The following is a 20,185-nucleotide window of genomic DNA, read 5'->3' on the forward strand; positions in this document are numbered from 1 at the left end:
GCCATCTCCTTGCCTCTGTTATTATTTTTCCGGTCTCATTTTCTAGAGGTCCTATATCCATTCTCACCTCTCTTTCATTTTTTTATATACTTGAAAAAGCTTTTTCTATCCACCTTGATATTGTTTGCTAGCTTGCTTTCATACGTCATCTTTTCCCTCTGAATGATTCTTTTAGTTGCTTTCTGTAGGGTTTTTAAAGTTTCCCAATCCTCTGTCTTCCCACTAATTTTTGTTTTGTTATATGCCCTGTCGCTTGCTTTTACGTTAGCTTTGACTTTCCTTGTCAGCTACGGTTGTACTACTTTGCCATTTGCCATTTGGCACGGGTAGCAATCCAGAAATTGCTACCCTGGGGGTCCTGCTTCTCAGCTTTCTGCCTAGTTCACTAAATTCTCTCTTCAGGACCTCACTGCTTTCCCTTCCTATCCCATTAGTACCAATATGTACAATCTGCTGCTCTCCCTCCCTCTCCAAAATGCTGTGGATGCAGTCTGAGATGTCCTAGACCCTGACACCTGGGAGACAACATACGTCAGGTGTCCCATTCACATCCACAGAATCTCCTGTCTGTTCCTCTGACTATTGAGTCCCCTATCACTACCGCCCCCCTCCTCTCCCTCTTTCCCTTCTGCGCCATGGACTCATGCTCTGTGTCAGTAACCTGCTCTCGGTGGCATTTCCCTGGCAGATCATCCCCCACAACATTATCCAAAACGGTATATTTATTATTGAGGGGAATGGCCACAGGGTGCTCTGCACTAACTGCCTTCACTGTCCCATTCCTTCTCCTGACAGTCACCCAGCTACCCGCCTCCTGAAACTCTGATCGATTATCTCCTCACTCCCGCACAAGTCGAAAGTCATCCAGCTGCTGCTCCAGATCCCTGACACAGTCTTCACGGAGCTGCAGCCAGATGCAGTTCATGCACATGTAGTTCCCTGGGAGACTCTGGGTCTCCCAGGACTCTAACGTCCGGCATGGAGAACACACAACGGCCATTTAAACTACACTTGGTAACCCTGACACAGTAAGAGAAAAGGGAAACTTAACAGAAACTTACCAGGACAACTTACCCCAAGCCAAAACCTCTTCCGAGCTGAAGCCTCCTTTGAGCCAAAGCCTGACACTCCCACTCTCATCACTGGCCTGCTCCAGCAATGGCCGCTCCACTTGTCCCTTCTGTACTTTCATTTACTCCTCTCTGCGCTGCTCCCACTGCTGATTGTGCTGGCAGAATGACACCGAACGCCTGCGAAGCTCTCCCTTTAAATGAGCGCTGCCGTCCTGCGAGTAGCCTCCTAGTTGTGCGCTGCTCCCGCCGCGGAGAGGGTCACGGGGGCAGGGTGTGGGACAGGTGGCAGAGAAAGAGTGCCAGGGGCCGGGAGGGATGGCACGGGTGCAGACTCACCCAGCCCTTGGAATCATTTGATTCTAATCAATCGGTTTATTGATCATTACAGAATGTCTCTCTGGTGCTTCCCACTCCCTCCCCTCTCCCTTCCCCTTTTCCCGACCATGATTCCCCTCTTCCTGTCTCCTTCCCACTCTCAGTCTAGAATAGAGACCCCTATCAGAATCAGGTTTATCATCACTTACGCATCTCATGAAATTTGTCTTTTTTTTTGCAGCAGCAGTACAGTGCAATACATAAAATTTCTACAGTACTGTGCAAAAGTCTTAGGCCCCCTATCTATCTATATATATATCTGATCAAGACTTTTGCACAGTACAGTACATCCCTGGGCTTCACGTACCAAACCTCCACAATCTCCTAATTAAAAATAGCTGCTGGCGTGCATCTCATTTGGTCTTTTATGTCTTGCAACACACAATGCACATCAGTTTAAAACAAATTTACCCCTTTGACTGTTGCTTAATGTTCTATGACCGAGTCGTTAACTGAACCCTTTGGAGATGACAATTCTCTTTGGTATTTTCCAAGCTCTATGTAGTTTAATGCTCTTGAGAGCATTGTTTTTCTGGCGACAGAAGAGATACGGCAGAAGCTGAAATGTGGAGGAACTCAGCAGGCCAGGCAGCATCTGCGGAAGGAAAATAGACAGTTGACGTTTTGGGTTTCATCAGGACGGGAAAGGGAGGGGGAAATGGCCAGTATAAAAAAGGTTGGGAGGGGAAGGGGTGGAACAAGAGCTGGAGGGGCTGATAGGTGGATCGAGGTGAGAGGTGTGAGTGGGAAGGGTGTAAGAAGCTGTGAAGTGATAGGTGGATCAAGGTGAGGGGTGTGAGTGGGAAGGGTGTAAGAAGCTGTGAGGTGATAGGTGGATCGAGGTGAGGGGTGTGAGTGGGAAGGGTGTAAGAAGCTGTGAGGTGATAGGTGGATCGAGGTGAGGGATGCGAGTGGGAAGGGTGTAAGAAGCTGTGAGGTGATAGGTGGATCGAGGTGAGGGATGCGAGTGGGAAGGGTGTAAGAAGCTGTGAGGTGATAGGTGGATCGAGGTGAGGGATGCAAGTGGGAAGGGTGTAAGAAGCTGTGAGGTGATAGGTGGATCGAGGTGAAGGATGCGAGTGGGAAGGGTGTAAGAAGCTGTGAGGTGATAGGTGGATCGAGGTGAGGGGTGCGAGTGGGAAGGGTGTAAGAAGCTGTGAGGTGATAGGTGGATCGAGGTGAGGGATGCGAGTGGGAAGGGTGTAAGAAGCTGTGAGGTGATAGGTGGATCGAGGTGAGGGGTGTGAGTGGGAAGGGTGTAAGAAGCTGTGAGGTGATAGGTGGATCGAGGTGAGGGATGCGAGTGGGAAGGGTGTAAGAAGCTGTGAGGTGATAGGTGGATCGAGGTGAGGGATGCAAGTGGGAAGGGTGTAAGAAGCTGTGAGGTGATAGGTGGATCGAGGTGAAGGATGCGAGTGGGAAGGGTGTAAGAAGCTGTGAGGTGATAGGTGGATCGAGGTGAGGGGTGCGAGTGGGAAGGGTGTAAGAAGCTGTGAGGTGATAGGTGGATCGAGGTGAGGGATGCGAGTGGGAAGGGTGTAAGAAGCTGTGAGGTGATAGGTGGATCGAGGTGAGGGGTGTGAGTGGGAAGGGTGTAAGAAGCTGTGAGGTGATAGGTGGATCGAGGTGAGGGATGCGAGTGGGAAGGGTGTAAGAAGCTGTGAGGTGATAGGTGGATCGAGGTGAGGGATGCGAGTGGGAAGGGTGTAAGAAGCTGTGAGGTGATAGGTGGATCGAGGTGAGGGATGCGAGTGGGAAGAGTGTAAGAAGCTGTGAGGTGATAGGTGGATCGAGGTGAAGGATGCGAGTGGGAAGGGTGTAAGAAGCTGTGAGGTGATAGGTGGATCGAGGTGAGGGGTGCGAGTGGGAAGGGTGTAAGAAGCTGTGAGGTGATAGGTGGATCGAGGTGAGGGATGCGAGTGGGAAGGGTGTAAAAAGCTGTGAGGTGATAGGTGGATCGAGGTGAGGGATGCGAGTGGGAAGGGTGTAAGAAGCTGTGAGGTGATAGGTGGATCGAGGTGAGGGATGCGAGTGGGAAGGGTGTAAGAAGCTGTGAGGTGATAGGTGGATCGAGGTGAGGGATGCGAGTGGGAAGGGTGTAAGAAGCTGTGAGGTGATAGGTGGATCGATGTGAGGGATGCGAGTGGGAAGGGTGTAAGAAGCTGTGAGGTGATAGGTGGATCGAGGTGAGGGGTGCGAGTGGGAAGGGTGTAAGAAGCTGTGAAGTGATAGGTGGATCGAGGTGAGGGGTGCGAGTGGGAAGGGTGTAAGAAGCTGTGAGGTGATAGGTGGATCGAGGTGAGGGGTGTGAGTGGGAAGGGTGTAAGAAGCTGTGAGGTGATAGGTGGATCGAGGTGAGGGGTGCGAGTGGGAAGGGTGTAAGAAGCTGTGAGGTGATAGGTGGATCGAGGTGAGGGATGCGAGTGGGAAGGGTGTAAGAAGCTGTGAGGTGATAGGTAGATCGAGGTGAGGGGTGTGAGTGGGAAGGGTGTAAGAAGCTGTGAGGTGATAGGTGGATCGAGGTGAGGGGTGCGAGTGGGAAGGGTGTAAGAAGCTGTGAAGTGATAGGTGGATCGAGGTGAGGGGTGTGAGTGGGAAGGGTGTAAGAAGCTGTGAAGTGATAGGTGGATCAAGGTGAGGGGTGTGAGTGGGAAGGGTGTAAGAAGCTGTGAGGTGATAGGTGGATCGAGGTGAGGGGTGCGAGTGGGAAGGGTGTAAGAAGCTGTGAGGTGATAGGTGGATCGAGGTGAGGGGTGCGAGTGGGAAGGGTGTAAGAAGCTGTGAGGTGATAGGTGGATCGAGGTGAGGGGTGTGAGTGGGAAGGGTGTTAGAAGCTATGAGGTGATAGGTGGATTGAAGTGAGGGGTGCGAGTGGGAAGGGTGTAAGAAGCTGTGAAGTGATAGGTGGATCGAGGTGAGGGGTGCGAGTGGGAAGGGTGTAAGAAGCTGTGAGGTGATAGGTGGATCGAGATGAGGGATGCGAGTGGGAAGGGTGTAAGAAGCTGTGAGGTGATAGGTGGATCAAGGTGAGGGATGCGAGTGGGAAGGGTGTAAGAAGCTGTGAGGTGATAGGTGGATCGAGGTGAGGGATGCGAGTGGGAAGGGTGTAAGAAGCTGTGAGGTGATAGGTGGATCGAGGTGAGGGGTGCGAGTGGGAAGGGTGTAAGAAGCTGTGAGATGATAGGTGGATTGAGGTGACACAAACAGCAAACAAATCACGCGAATGACAACAGGAACATCATTCAGCCCATTGTCTTTATGTTTAATTTATGTTTTCCTTGTGAATGCAGGTCATATGATGTTACGTGCCTGTGATGATGCTAGAAGTCGGTTTTACATCACATCAGTGCATGTGACAGTCCCGACTGAACAGCACCAGGCATCCAGGTTTCAGCACTCTGATTCCCCGGAGTACGGTTAGCTGCCACTGTCCCTTTAAGACTCAGACTGACAATTATTGCCTGCCACATTCCTTCATGGAAAGTCTGTACTTAAAGGCTTCGGCTGAGCACTCTGTGCTCAACCATAGGAGTTCCATTTTTAGTACTACTGTTTGTGATTCCGACATTGGATTTTCTTTGTGACAGCTTGTTTATTTTGAGTTCCACTTACTGCTGATTACACCACTGGCATTTAGGGCAGCAGTGAAGCTCCTCCATCTCTGGCAGTGTTCAGGGCTTCCTTCATCGTGTCAGTTGTTTCCTCTCAGTTTTCACGACTGTCAGTTGTGCAAATCCCAGGTGGAGACTCAGGAATGCCCTCACACTCAAATGTAGAAGGATTCTTCATTGCTATTTCCGTAACAATTTTGTTTTATTGGTCAGGGTTGTTAGCCCTGAGTTGAACCCCCGAACCTGGACCACTCCTAGTCTGGCCTCTACCCTGTAACCTGCTTGGCATGGGTGACCCTACCAAGAACCAAAACATAAAGCCAACATAGCTCTCCAGGTCATTGAAGCATGCAAGTCTCCAAACCCTACGAGAAGGAGTTGGTCCTCTTGGAGGATTTTGAGTCTGAATCTGAGTTAATTCTAGACCTTACTCTGCATTTGGGATCACTACCACCCATTACTCTCTTGCTACACTGCAGACACGAACTTGTGCAAATGATTGTAAAGTTCATGCTTCACTAATGGAGAAGTCTAGAACCAGAGAGAAAAGCCACAGAATACGAGGACGTTACTTTAGAACAGAGGTGAGGGGGATTTCTTTAGCCAGAGGCTGGTGAATCTGTGAAATTCATTGCCACAGGTGGCTCTGGAGGCCAAGTCATTGGGTATATTTAAAGTGGAGGTTGACAGATTTTTCATTAGTCAGGGAATCAAAAGTTGCAGGGAGAAGGCAGAGAACTGAGTTGAGAGGGAAAATAGATCAGCCGTGATCGAATGGCAGAACAGACTCGATAGACCGAATGGCCTAATTCTGCTCTCATGCTTTATGAACTTTGTCTCTGTGCTGGCTCTTGGAAAGAGCTCTCTCCTCATCTATGCTCCTTCCCAGTCCTGCGTGTGCTCCATGTGATTCCCTTTCCTCCTAACCTGTGGGTTGCGTGCCCAGGGCCGAAATTTCATTCCGATCTCTCCCTCTTTCCGTGCATGGCAGGACGCCAGCGATGATTGGCTGCTCGTTCGTGGTGGACCGGGAATATTTCGGTGAGATCGGTCTCCTTGACCCTGGGATGGAGATATACGGTGGAGAGAACATTGAACTCGGCATGAGGGTGAGTCAGCAACCTGTGTACTAGAACAATCGATTCAACTATCGAGTTCTATGTGTTTACTTGCTGCCTGTTACTCCACTGGGGTTTAGGACATCAATGAAGGTCTTCCATCTCTGGTGATGTTCAGAGCTTCCTTCATCATGTCAGTAGCTCTGTTTTCACTGCTGTCAGTCATGCAAATTCAGATGGAGACTCAGCAATACCGTCGCACATAGATGTAGAAGGATTCTTCGTTGCTGTTTACATAACAGTTTTGTTTGACCAGTCAGGGTTGTTAGCCCTGAGCTGAATCCCCGAACCTGGAGGAGCAGTGGACCACTCAGTCTGGTCTCTACCCTTTGACCTTTGGCATGGGTGACCCTACCAAGAGCCAAAGTGTAAAGCCCTGACTCTGGCCAACAAGCTCTCTGGGTCATTGAGGTATGCAAGCCTCCAAACCATGACAAGGTTGTGGTCCTCTTGGAGGATGTTTTATGTCCAACATGTTCAAAATTGTTGAGTAAAAGGTCATCCTTGGGTACATGTAGTGAAGATGAGCTCCTTACAGCCGCTGCCCTAGGATGACCAACATCTGGTCGTGAAAAGGCTGCAGTTCAAATATTCAAAGTTCAAAGGTAAATTCAGTATCAAGCTACATATATGTCATCATTCACTACCTTGAGATTCATTTTTTTTCTTAAAATAAAGCAATAGAATTTACAAGAGACTATAAATAACAAGGGTGGTGGGGTGGAGATACATCTCTACCAAAGGAGGTGGAAGGTGCACCTTCTCTCTGCTAGCCTGCAGGTCACCCTGGGGCGAGGTGTCGCACCTGCTTAGCCCCGGATCAGGGTCAGGTGACCATGGGAGCAGGTGGTGACGGTCGTTTGAGCAGCTGGTGCAGATCACAAGTCCTGGTCATGTGACCACTGACACCAGGCAGACAATCTCTGAAGAGTATTGATAACGGCTGGGCTCACCCGTCTTGTAAAGGCACTGCCCAGAAGAAGGCAGAGGCAAATCACTTCTGTAGAAAGATTTGCCAAGAACCATCATGGTCATAGACCATGATTGCCCACGCCATACAACATGACACATAATGATGACGATGATAAATAACAAAGACTGATGAACAAACGATGTGCAAAAGAAATATTGTGCAAATAATAATAAAATAAATAAATAATATTGTGGACATGAGTTGTACAGTCCTTGAACGTGACTCCATAGGTTGTGGAATCAGTTCAGAGTTGTGCTGAGTGAAGTTACCCACCTGGTTTGAGAGCCTGTTGGTGGTTGGGTAATAACTGTTCCTGAATCTGGCGCTGTGGGACGCATGGTTCCTCCACCTCCTTTTTGAAGGTGGTAGCGAGAGAGAGCACAGCCTAGATGGTGGAATCTGCTTTCTTGTGGATGTATTCAATCGAGGGGAAGGCTTTGTCTATGATGGACAGCGCTGCATCCACCATGTTCTGTAGACTTTTCCATTTGTGGGTGTTGTATATTTAATATTTCAACAATCTTGTATATATAATGGTTGATCAAGCATTCCCGTTCATTTAAATAATCCATTACATGTTATATGTAAAAGTACATTAATTGTACACGTCACCATGCTGCCACCTGATAAAGAAAAGACAAAGCTACACACAGATTTTCAGGATCCCGTGTTTCCTTTGAATTAGTTTAATATTTTGAAGTTTCAAAAGAAAACAGTGGGCATTAGTGTTTCGATGATGCATCCAGTCAGGAAACTCTGTCTAAGGATTAAGGGAATGTTTATAGGACAGAGTTGATGACAAACTTATTAGAACATAGAATACTTTTAAAAAGCAGTAAAGGAATAGGCCCTGCGGTTCACCAGCTCTGTGTTATCTCTGTGTTATCATGATACCAAATTCAATGAAATCTCAACCACTTGCATGTGGTCTACATGGTCTATATGGTCTCTGTTTAAGCTACTTGGCAACATGTGCCAGGTACCAACCACTGTCTGGGTTAAAGAAGAAACTCACTTCACATATCTGCTTTATATTGCCCTCTCTCACTTTGAAACAAAGCTTTCCTCTATTTGACATTTCCTCCCTGGGGGAAAGATACCAGTTGTCTAACCCATCCAGGCCTCTCAGAATTTTGTTTATTTCTATCACTTCTCCCATCAGCTTCCAACACTCCAGAGAAAAGACTTAAGTTTGTCCCACCTCTACTTTCACCTAACATTCTCTAATCCAGACAACATCCGAGTAAACCTCTCCTCAAGCCTCCACATTCTTGCTATAGTGCGGCAACCAGAACTACATGAAATTCTCCCAAAGCTCAAAGTCCAAAGTAAATTTATTATCTAAGTACACAGAGTACTGTGAAAATATGTATATAGATATATCTTTTTGGTGGCAGCAGTACAATGCAATACATAAAATTATTTTAGATCTGTGTAAAAGTCCTAGGCACATATATATCATTGGGTTGCCTAAGACTCTTGACAGTACTGTAGAAATTTTATATATTGCAATGTACTGCTGTCCCACACCCTTCTCCCTGCACTTCATCTCGGCATTCCCAATATCCTTTTCTCCAGCCAGATTTACAAACTTGCTCTCTGCTCCACGTTGACTAGTACAGTAATGAGCAGAAGTCTTAGGCACCCTAGCTATATATATATATGTTCTTAGACTTTTACAAAGTATTATACATCCTGTCACCACTAGGAGACACACTGAACAACTACATATACATACTGTGACCACTAGGGGACACACTGAACAACTGCATATGCACACTGTGACCACTAGGGGACACACTGAACAACTGCATATACATACTGTGACCACTAGGGGACACAGTGAACAACTGCATATACACATAGTGACCACTAGCGGACACACTGAGCAACTACATATACACACAGTGACCACTAGGGGACACACTGAACAACTGCATATACATACTGTGACCACTAGGGGACACAGTGAACAACTGCATATACACATAGTGACCACTAGCGGACACACTGAGCAACTACATATACACACAGTGACCACTAGGGGACACACTGAACAACTGCATATACACACTGTGACCACTAGGGGACACACTGAGCAACTGCATATACACACAGTGACCACTAGGGGACACACTGAACAACTGCATATACACACTGTGACCACTAGGGGACACACTGAACAACTGCATATACACACTGTGACCACTAGGGGACACACTGAACAACTGCATATACATACTGTGACCACTAGGGGACACTCTGAACAACTGCATATACATACTGTGACCACTAGGGGACACACTGAACAACTGCATATACATACTGTGACCACTAGGGGACACACTGAACAACTGCATATACACACAGTGACCACTAGGGGACACACTGAACAACTGCATATACACACTGTGACCACTAGGGGACACACTGAACAACTGCATATACATACTGTGACCACTAGGGGACACACTGAACAACTGCATATACATACTGTGACCACTAGGGGACACACTGAACAACTGCATATACACACTGTGACCACTAGGGGACACACTGAACAACTGCATATACACACTGTGACCACTAGGGGACACACTGAACAACTGCATATATATACACACAAAATATCTGCAGATGTTGTTGTCAAAGGAACACTCACAATGCACTGGAAGAACTCAGCAGGTCAGTCAGCATCAGTTGAAAAGATTAGTCGACGTTTCGGGCAGAAACTCTTCATCAGGACTGAAGGAAGAACTTTGGGGAGGGTTTGAAGAAAGCTGGTAGTTGAAAAAAACAGTAATTTGAAAGACAAAGGGGTGGGGGAGGGGAAGCAGGGAGGTGATTGGCAGGAGAACAATACGCAGTAGTAGACGGAGGCGGAACTATGAGGGAGGTGATGTGAAATAGGGATAGAGGAAGGGAGGGGGAGGGAATTACTGGAAGTTGGAGAATTCTATGTTCATACCAAGGGGCTGGAGACTACCTAGACGGTATATGAGGTGTTGCTCCTCCAACCTGAGTTGAGCCTCATCATGGCAGTAGAGGAGGCCATGTATGGACATATCTGAATGGGAACGGGAAGCAGAGTTGAAGTGGGTGGCTACCGGGAGATCCTGTCTGTTGTGACAGACGGAGTGGAGGTGCTCGACGAAGCGGTCCCCCGATCTGTGTCAGGTTTCACTGGGAGCACCGGATGCAATAGATGATCCCAACAGAATCTTTTGGGGTCATCTATTGTATCCGGTGCTCCCGGTGCAGCCTCCTCTACATCGGTGAAACCTGACGCAGATTGGGGGACTGCTTCGTCGAGCACCTCCACTCCGTCTGCCACAACAGACAGGATCTCCCGGTAGCCACCCACTTCAACTCTGCTTCCCATTCCCATTCAGACATGTCCATACATGGCCTCCTCTACTGCCATGATGAGGCTGAACTCAGGTTGGAGGAGCAACACCTCATATACTGTCTAGGTAGTCTCCAGCCCCTTGGTATGAACATAGAATTCTCCAACTTCCAGTAATTCCCTCCCCCTCCCTTCCTCTATCCCTATTTCACATCACCTCCCTCATAGTTCCGCCTCCTTCTACTACTGCGCATTGTTCTCCTGCCAATCACCTCCCTGCTTCCCCTCCCCCACCCTTTGTCTTTCAAATTACTGTTTTTTCCAACTACCAGCATTCTTCAAACCCTCCCCAAAGTTCTTCCTTCAGCCCTGATGAAGGGTTTCGGCCTGAAACGTCGACTAATCTTTTCAACTGATGCTGACTGACCTGCTGAGTTCCTCCAGCGCATTGTGAGTGCATATACACACTGTGACCACTAGGGGGCACACTGAACAGCTGCATATACATACTGTGACCACTAGGGGACACACTGAACAACTGCATATACATACTGTGACCACTAGGGGACACACTGAACAACTGCATATACATACTGTGACCACTAGGGGACACACTGAACAACTGCATATACATATTGTGACCACTAGGGGACACACTGAACAACCGCATATACATACTGTGACCACTAGGGGACACACTGAACAACTGCATATACGTACTGTGACCACTAGGGGGCACACTGAACAACTGCATATACATACTGTGACCACTAGGAAGTATGCTAAACAGTTTCATGTATATAAGTAGTATATAAAATGTAAGCAAGCAATTATTTGTTAAACTGCAAAGAAAATAAGGATTTAAACAGTCTAATTTAGATTAGATTATGAAGACACGCAGTCCTCTTTTATTGTCATTTAGTACTGCATGCATTAAGAAATGATACAATATTTCCTCCGGTGTGATATCACAAAAACACAGGACAGACCAAGACTGAAAAAACTGACAAAACCACATAATTATAACATATAGTTACACAGTGCAACAATACCATAACTTGGTGAAGAAGTCCATGAGCACAGTAAAAGTTCAAAGTCTCTCAGATGTCTCACATCTCACGCAGACGGGAGAAGGAAGAAAAGCTCTCCCTGCCATGCTGACCACAGTCCGACTCTGAATTATCCGAAAACTTCGAGCTCTGATCAGCTCTCCAACACCGAGTACTGAGCGCCATCTCTATCCGAGCGATTCGACCTCCATCTCGGTCGCCAACAGCAGGCAAAGCCAGGAATTTTGCGGCCTTCTCTCCGAAGGATTTCCGGCCACGCAGTAATGACAGCAGCGAACGAGTGTCTCAGAAATGTTTCCAGATGTTCCTTTGTGCTTTCACGTCCATCTCCATCAAATCAGAATTGTCCACGGCTCCTATTTAACGGATACGATATCATTTTTCACCGGAGGGCCGCGCACACGCGGCGTGCTGCTTCTCTCTCCTCACGCCGTCAACAACTGATCAGAAGTAATAGGTTGACAATGTATGGGTGTTATTAGAAACAGAATTCCCTTACTTGTATCATATTCCTTAAAACACAGCAGCTGTTCTACGCATTCTGAAACAATCTAATTTTTTTTAAATGACCAAGATTTAATTTGCCATGTGCTAATTAAATATTCATGTTTGTGTTACTGATTGACAGAAAAGCATTAAGACTTAATTGTTGTTCTAATGGTAATCAGTTAATTAAGGCTGTCCTATCTCACCCAGTTGGAATTAAATTGCCTTTTTATTAAATTTTGTCATTTGAAAATTGAAATTGCATTAACAGAGCCAACAGCTCAATATGATTGGCTATTTCTGTTTCTATTTAGATATGAGATTTGCATTTTTAATTAAGCCTTTTGCTTTTCTGTTCAAGACCTTTATGGTCGTTCAAAGGGCTTTGATACATTTGATGAGTGGCTGCAGCACGAGGCAACAGTGTAGGACGAGTGACCTATCTACCCTGTGCTTGTGATGCAAGAGAATTAACCATGATCAGGACCAGGGGCGGGGGGCAGGGGTGGGGGGATTCGTCAGATTCAGATTTACTTATTCAAGATTCTTTGATGTCATTTCCAGTACACGATCATAAAGGAGAACAAAATAATTGTTGGTCCAGATCTGACGCAGGAGGAAAAAACACAATTTGATAAAGATCACAATAATATGAAAAACACAATAGTTCAAAAGCTTAATAGTTAGATTTAATATCAAAGAATGTATCCAATATACAACCTGAAATTCTTATTCTCTGCAGACATTCATGAAACAGAATAAACCCCCCAAAGAGTGAATGACGGATAAAACAAGAGCCCCAAAGCCCCTCTGCCCCCTCCCCCTCACACACATAAGCAGCATTAACCCTCCCCTACCCCTACCCACTTATTCCAGCATAAAGCATCAGCATTCCCACCACCCACAATGCCAGCAACAGCGAAGCCCCCAAAGAGAGACCGTGGTCTACAGTCCATCAGAAACTAACTGTTCACTCCAACATTTCAACATCCCACAGGCTCTCTCTGTCTCTCTCTCTCTGTCTCTCTCTCTCACTAACAACAGGGAGACAGATATCGCTCCTTTCTCAGTGAGGGGGGAGAGAAATTGTCACTATTTCAATGTTACAGTCAGTCTAAGGTGTTGCTCTTTACTTCGAGTTTCCCAGCTCAAGAATGAGCAGCGAACTCCCCCTCACCATCGAGAGAGGTATCGGTCACCGAGTGCAGAGCCCCCCGACGGCTGCTCTCACTGTCTTCGGTGTTCCAGCTCCCACTGCCCTTCAGCTTGTAACAGCACCAAGTATTCGCGTCCACAGGGCTGCACAAGGCCCCAAAGGCACCCAACTTCAGGCCCAACCTGGGCATATCAAAACGCGGCGGACCAGTGGGTTCCAAGAACAGAAACCTACTGCTGTGCAGAGCGGCTGGTCTGAGTGCCAGTGTAGATCAAGATCCCGATAGAACCCCGGCCACCCAGAAAACGAAAATACAGACATTGGAACAGGAAGAATTTGACTGTTTCGCTAATGAACTGGGAGAAGTGGTGGCACCTTTCGCTCCACCCAAACATAAATGCATAAAATAGCTTATGTACATCAATTAACTGTATGTCTGTAAAGTGACGCTAGGCACAGGAGTGTCTGTACATAAGTTGACTGACTTCTAACTGGTGATTCCAACTGGCTCATCAGCGTCTGGTATGGTGGGGGGTGGGGGGGGGGGTGAGGAGCCACTTCACTGGGCCAAAATAAGCTGCAGAAGGTTGTGAACACATTCGCCTCCCCAGCATCCAGGACGTCTTCAAGGGGCAATGCCGCAAAAATGCAGCATCCATCATTAAGGACCCACATTATCGAGCTCATGCCTTGTTCTCACTGCTACCATCAGGGAGGAGGTACAGGAGCCTGAAGACACTCACTCAATGATTCAGGAACAGCTTCTTCCCCTCTGCCATCAGATTTCTGAATGGAGATTGAACCCATGAACACTACCTCACTACTTCTTTTATTTCTGTTTATGTACTAATTATTTCATTTAACTTTTAAAATATATGCACTTACTATAATTTATAGTTTATTTATTATTGTGTATTGCATTGTACTGTTGCCACGAAACAACAAATCTCATGACATGTGCCAGTGATATTAAACCTGATTCTCATTGTGATCCTGACAGGAAGTGATAACGTGGTGGTGGCTGGGGGTGTGGAGGGGTGGGTTACTGGGTGGAGGTGTTGATCAGCCTCACTGCTTGGGGAAAGTCACTGTTTTTGAGTCTGGTGGTCCTGGTGTGGATGGAACGTAGCCTCCTCCCTGATGGGAGTGGGACAGACAGTCCATGGGCAGAGTGGGTGGGTATCACAAGCACATCGAAACATGCAGTGAAACACCACACGCTGTTTGTGTTAAGAGCTAACAGAACTCAAGGATACGCAGGGAGCAGTCTACAAATGTCTCCAGCACCAGCACTGAATGCTACAATGTTCAGCACTGAGGGCACACCATGAACTATTTCACACAGTTGGTGTTAAATGGCTAAGAAACAGCAGAACCAGATTCGGATAAGTAAAGGAGGTGAGAATGGGAACCAACACAGACAGGGTGCAGGAGGAACTCAGCAGCTCAGACAGTGTCTACAGAAATTAATAAACTATCGACATTTCAGGCTGAGAGCCTTTATCAGGACTGGAAAGGAAGGAGAAGCTGTCAAGAAGTGAATTTCCCCTGCGTCCCCTCCTCCTTCCCTTTGTTCCATGATCCACATTCCTCCCCTATCAGATTCCTTCCTCTCCGGCCCGTTTCCTTTCTACCTTTCACCTCCCAGCTTCTCACGTCAACCCCTCCTTCCCCCACCCACCTGGCTTCACCTATCACCTTCACCTTAACCTCCTTCCCTCCCCCCACCCTACTTACGTTTTTCATAGGTCACCCACCATTTTATCTGTGTGCGTTACACAAACGCCAATTTTCAATGACATGCAGAGTGGAGGAGCAGCACCTCATATTTAATCTGGGTACCCTCAACCTAACAGCATGAACAACAAATTCTTTAACTTCTGGTAGTTCCCGCCCCCCTACCTTTCTGTCTTCTTCCATTCCCCGTTCTGGTTCCCCTCTTCGCTTCCCTGCCCCCTGGTATCCCTCCTCCCCTGTCCATCACCCCCCCCGGTTCCCCTCCCCCTCTGTCCATCACCTCCCCTGGTGCCCCTTCTCGTTCCCTTTCTCCAATGGGCTACTCTCCTCTCTTATCAGATTTCTTCTTCTTCAGCCCTATACCTTTTCCACCTATCACCTCCCAGCTTCTTACTTAGTAGTAGTAGTAGTCATACTTTATTGATCCCGGGGGAAATTGGTTTTTGTTACAGTTGCACCATAAATAATAAATAATAATAAAACCATAAATAGTTAAATAGCAATACGTAAATTATGCCAGTAAGTTATGAAATAAGTCCAGGACCAGCCTATTGGCTCAGGGTGTCTGACCCTCCAAGGGAGGAGTTGTAAAGTTTGATGGCCACAGGCAGGAATGACTTCCTATGACGCTCTGTGCTGCATCTTGGTGGAATGAGTCTCTGGCTGAATGTACTCCTGTGCCCAACCAGTACATTATGTAGTGGATGGGAGACATTGTCCAAGATGGCATGCAACTTGGACAGCATCCTCGTTTCAGACACCACCGTCAGAGAGTCCAGTTCCATCCCCACAACATCACTGGCCTTACGAATGAGTTTGTTGAGTCTGTTGATGTCTGCTACCCTCAGCCTGCTGCCCCAGCACACAACAGCAAACATGATCGCACTGGCCACCACAGACTCATAGAACATCCTCAGCATTGTCCGGCAGATGTTAAAGGACTTCAGTCTCCTCAGGAAATAGAGACGGCTCTGACTCTTCTTGTAGACAGCCTCAGTGTTCTTTGACCAGTCCAGTTTATTGTCAATTCGTATCCCCAGGTATTTGTAATCCTCCACCATGTCCACACTGACCCCCTGGATGGAAACAGGGGTCGCCGGTACCTTAGCTCTCCTCAGGTCTACCACCAGCTCCTTAGTCTTTTTCACATTAAGCTGCAGATAATTCTGCTCACATCATGTGACAAAGTTTCCTACCGTAGCCCTGTACTCAGCCTCATCTCCCTTGCTGATGCATCCAACTATGGCAGAGTCATCAGAGAACTTCTGAAGATGACAAGACTCTGTGCAGTAGTTGAAGTCCGAGGTGTAAATGGTGAAGAGAAAGGGAGACAAGACAGTCCTCTGTGGAGCCCCAGTGCTGCTGATCATTTCAGACCCTCCCCCACCAACCTGGCTTCATCTATCACCTTTGAGCTTGTCCTCCTCCCCTCTCCCCAGGTTCTAATTCAGACAGCACCCTCCCCTTCCCTCTCAATCCTGAAGAGGGGCCTTGGCCCAAAACATCCACTGTTTATTCTTTTCGATAGATGCTGCTCTACCTATTGAGTTCTAGGATTTTGTGTCTGTTAGTTTGGTGCCTGGTCACCCTACTTCCCTTTCCTGAAGTCACCAAATGAGTTTGAAAGATGTTTTTACTGAGTGACCTGCTTTCTGAACTATTCCAGATGAAATTTCTATAGTGCGTGGTTTGTGACTAAGCTCTTCATAATGACAATCAGAATCGGATTTAATATCACCGGCATATGTTGTGAAATTTGTTGTTTTGTGGCAGCAGTACATTGTAATGCATAATAATGTTTTTAAAAACTCTCAATTACAATAAGAAATATATTTTTAAAATATCAAATGAAATTAGTGCAAAAAGAGAGCAAAAGTCATGAGGTATGTTCATGGGTCCAGTGTCCATTCAGAAATCGGATGACAGAGGGGAAGAAGCTGTTCCTGAACCGTTGAGTGTGTGTCTTCAGACTCCTGTACCTCCTTCCTGACGGTAGCAATGAGAAGAGGGCATGACCTGGGTGATGGGGTCCGTAATGATGAATGCCACCTTTTTGAGGTATCATGTTTTGAAGATGCCCCCGATGCTGGGGAGGCTGGTGCCCATGATGGAGCTGGCTGAATTCACAACTTCCTGCACCTTTTTCCAATTCTGTTTCTCACTCCTGCACTCCAGCCAGTTAGAATGTTCTCCACAGTACATCTGTAGAAATTTGTGAGAGTCCTTGGGGTCATACCATCTCCTCAAGCTCCTCATGAAACCTCACCACTGTTGTGCCTTCTTTGCAACTGCCTCGATATGTTAGGCCCAGGTAAGACCCTCAGAGATGTTGACACCCCCGCCCCCGTGCCCTGCAACAGCACCTCGCGCTCGACTACTTGAGGTTTTCAATCCTGACTAATTTGGGGATTATTGGGCCACACAGTTCCCAGAGTCCTTTTGAACATTCCTGTACGTCCCACAAGACTGACTACTTTGATAAGCAGTAATCCCAGCAAAATACCTGTGTTCTGGATGTGGGAATTGTTGTATAAGAAGCCATAGAAATCCTCAGAGGATTTTATAAAGTGAATTTTGTCGGAATGCATTAGCGTTGAAATGTGAAGCCTGGTGATTTTGTGACTTCCAAATCCTCTTTTGACAGCGGCGCTGAGTTGTCAGTTCAAACCCTCCCTGGCTGCTGGCAGAGTGAGCATCCTGGCACGAGAGCTGGTGAAGAGAACAAAGCCCTTGGATAAGGCAGACTGGCTCATGGTTGCCACTGTACTCTACACTCCACCGCCCCCATCCCCTTGTCAGACGTCAGAGTTCGACAGCTTAGAGACTGCAGGCAATGGGTGCGAAGGGGATAAGTTAGACACAGGTCGGTAAGTTTTCAGAAACAGATGAGATTCTGCTGATGCTGGAAATCCAGAACAACACACAAAAAGTGCTGGAGGAGCTCAGCAGGTCAGGCAGCACCTATGGAGGAATCAGAACACGCGGCTGATCCAACCGACTATCCAGATCAAGGGTCTAGGCCCAAAATGTCAACTGTTAATTACCCTTAAAATATCTAGGCCTCAGTCAGTCAGGGTAAAGCCATGGATACTGTGTCCTAGCTCTCTGCGTACACAAGCCAGGGCAGTACGATATGGAGAGCAAGCTGTTGCCCGTGTGGCAAGCTCCCTCTCTCCATGCATCTGGAAAACCCAAAGGAACAGCAGAGACCAATACGGTTTGGCACCAGCAGTGTCGCAGGAGTTGCCAGTCAGCGTTGAACTCAACGTAGGCTGCCTTAGGGACACCACCTCCGGATTTTCCCCTCACTGTTAACTCCCGAAGCCTTCCCCGTGAGCAGGTATAGCCGCGAGGTAGTGGAGGTTTGAGATCAGAGTTTTCCTTCAGCCGGATGAGCTGCCAACCACAGCTGACGAGCCCTATCTACCCAGAGCGACTGGTTTTAAGGTGCCAGTAACCTGCCTTTGCCCCTGCTCCTGTCAGTAGCAATGGATCCACCAGGTTTCGTAGCTAAGCCAGACATGGAGGCTGGGAGCTGGGCTTGGTTGTCAGAGGCTATTCGAGACTCACGCCATTGGCAGCATTTAATAGGTAGTGGGAGCTTATCCCCATTACCAACTCTGGCTATAGCAACCTGAAGGACTCCCTTAATATATACTGTGTATTAATTTGAATATAACATTCTGCCTGCTTAGCAAACATCCTGTTTGGGTGTCTCGTGGCTTGGCACGGCAACTGCTCTATATGTGACTGCAAGAAACTGCGGAGAGTTGGGGACACAGTTCGACACATCGCAGAAAGCCATCTGTCCTCCTTTTACTCTGTCTACACTTCACTGCCTCACTGAAGCAGGTAGAAGCACCAAAGACCCCCACCCAGTCTGGGCATTCTCTCTTCTCCCCTCTCCCATCAGGCAGAAGATACAAAAGCCTGAAAGCACGTCCCATCAGCTTCTGTACCGCTGTTATCAAACTCTGGTACGTACCTCTTGGGTGATAAGATAGACTCTTGACCTCACAATCTACCTCGTTATGATCTTGTACTTTATATTTACTACACTGCACTTTCTCCGTAGCTGTTACGCTTCATTCTGCATTCAGTTATTGTTTTACCTTGTTCTACCTCAATGCACTGTGTAATGATCTGATCTGTATGAACAGTGCACAAGACAAGCTTTTCACCGTAACTCGGTACATGTGACAATAATAAGCCAATACCCATGCCAAATTTTGAAATTCACTTTGATTTTCAAGCCTTACATCCCTCTGTGGAGGCCAACTCATTGGGTATGTTTGGATAGATTCTTGATTGGTCAGGGCATGAAGGGATACGGGGAGAAGGCAGGAGATTGGGGCTGAGAGGGAAATGGATCAGTCATGGTGAAATGGTGGAGCAGACTCGATGGGCCAAATGGCCTAATTCTGTTCCTACATCATCACTGAAATCTCTTCTCGGCTTTAGAAAGGTGTGGTACAGAAGACAGGCTGTGTCTCGAGAATGCAGTATCCATATCTATGGAACCACACAACCTAGGACGTACCATCAGGGAGGAGATACAGAGCCTGAAGACACACACTCAGTGATTCAGGAACAGATTCTTCCCCTCTGCCATCAGATTTCTGAATGGACATTGAACCCATGAACACTACCTCACTATTTTTTTCTATAGTTTGCACTACAAATTTAATTTAACATATACTTACTGTAATTTACAGTTATTATATTTCTTTATTTTCTCAGCTCAAGCTGAAGCTGGTGAAACCTGAGGCACGGCATAGCCCAACACACTCATCTCTCAACCACTAGGAACTGTCAGACTATTCCAGTGGTGTTCAGTATTGTGGCTTTCTGGAGATTTGCATAGATATTACTGTGTCGTTCTAATTGTTTAATACTATCGGGTAGTGACTTTGGGATGATACCAGTTATGGATATTACTATTGGGACAATGTATACCCTGTTCATGTTCCATAGTCTTTCAATTTCCTCTTTTAATTCAGCATATTTCTGGTGTCTTCGCTTACTGATTTCTGTATGTTATGTGTGTTTGGAATAGCTGCATCTATTAAGTAGGTTGCTCTTGCTTGTTTATCCTGTAATATTATATCCGGACGGTTATTATGGCTTGTCCAATCTGTAATATAATGGATTGGTCGCAATATTGTGGGATTCTGGCTCTAAAACTGGATCAGGATTGTATTTATACTAAGGTATGATTTCTTTTATGACTTTATTTTTGA

General features: G+C 46.9%; 1 protein-coding gene across 3 annotated transcripts in view; it reads left to right on the forward strand.

The window, feature by feature from the left end:
* galnt9 (polypeptide N-acetylgalactosaminyltransferase 9) overlaps positions 1–20,185 on the forward strand; it is a 223,090-nt gene that overhangs the window by 120,661 nt on the left and 82,244 nt on the right. For all 3 annotated transcript variants that reach the window (XM_063074080.1, XM_063074081.1, XM_063074082.1), the window contains one exon: positions 6,051–6,168. In XM_063074080.1, the coding sequence (XP_062930150.1) occupies positions 6,051–6,168 (118 nt within the window). The remainder of the gene's footprint in view (positions 1–6,050; positions 6,169–20,185) is intronic.

The sequence above is a fragment of the Mobula hypostoma genome, chromosome 21 (assembly GCF_963921235.1).
Source record: "Mobula hypostoma chromosome 21, sMobHyp1.1, whole genome shotgun sequence".
NCBI classification, from domain to species: Eukaryota; Metazoa; Chordata; class Chondrichthyes; order Myliobatiformes; family Myliobatidae; genus Mobula; species Mobula hypostoma.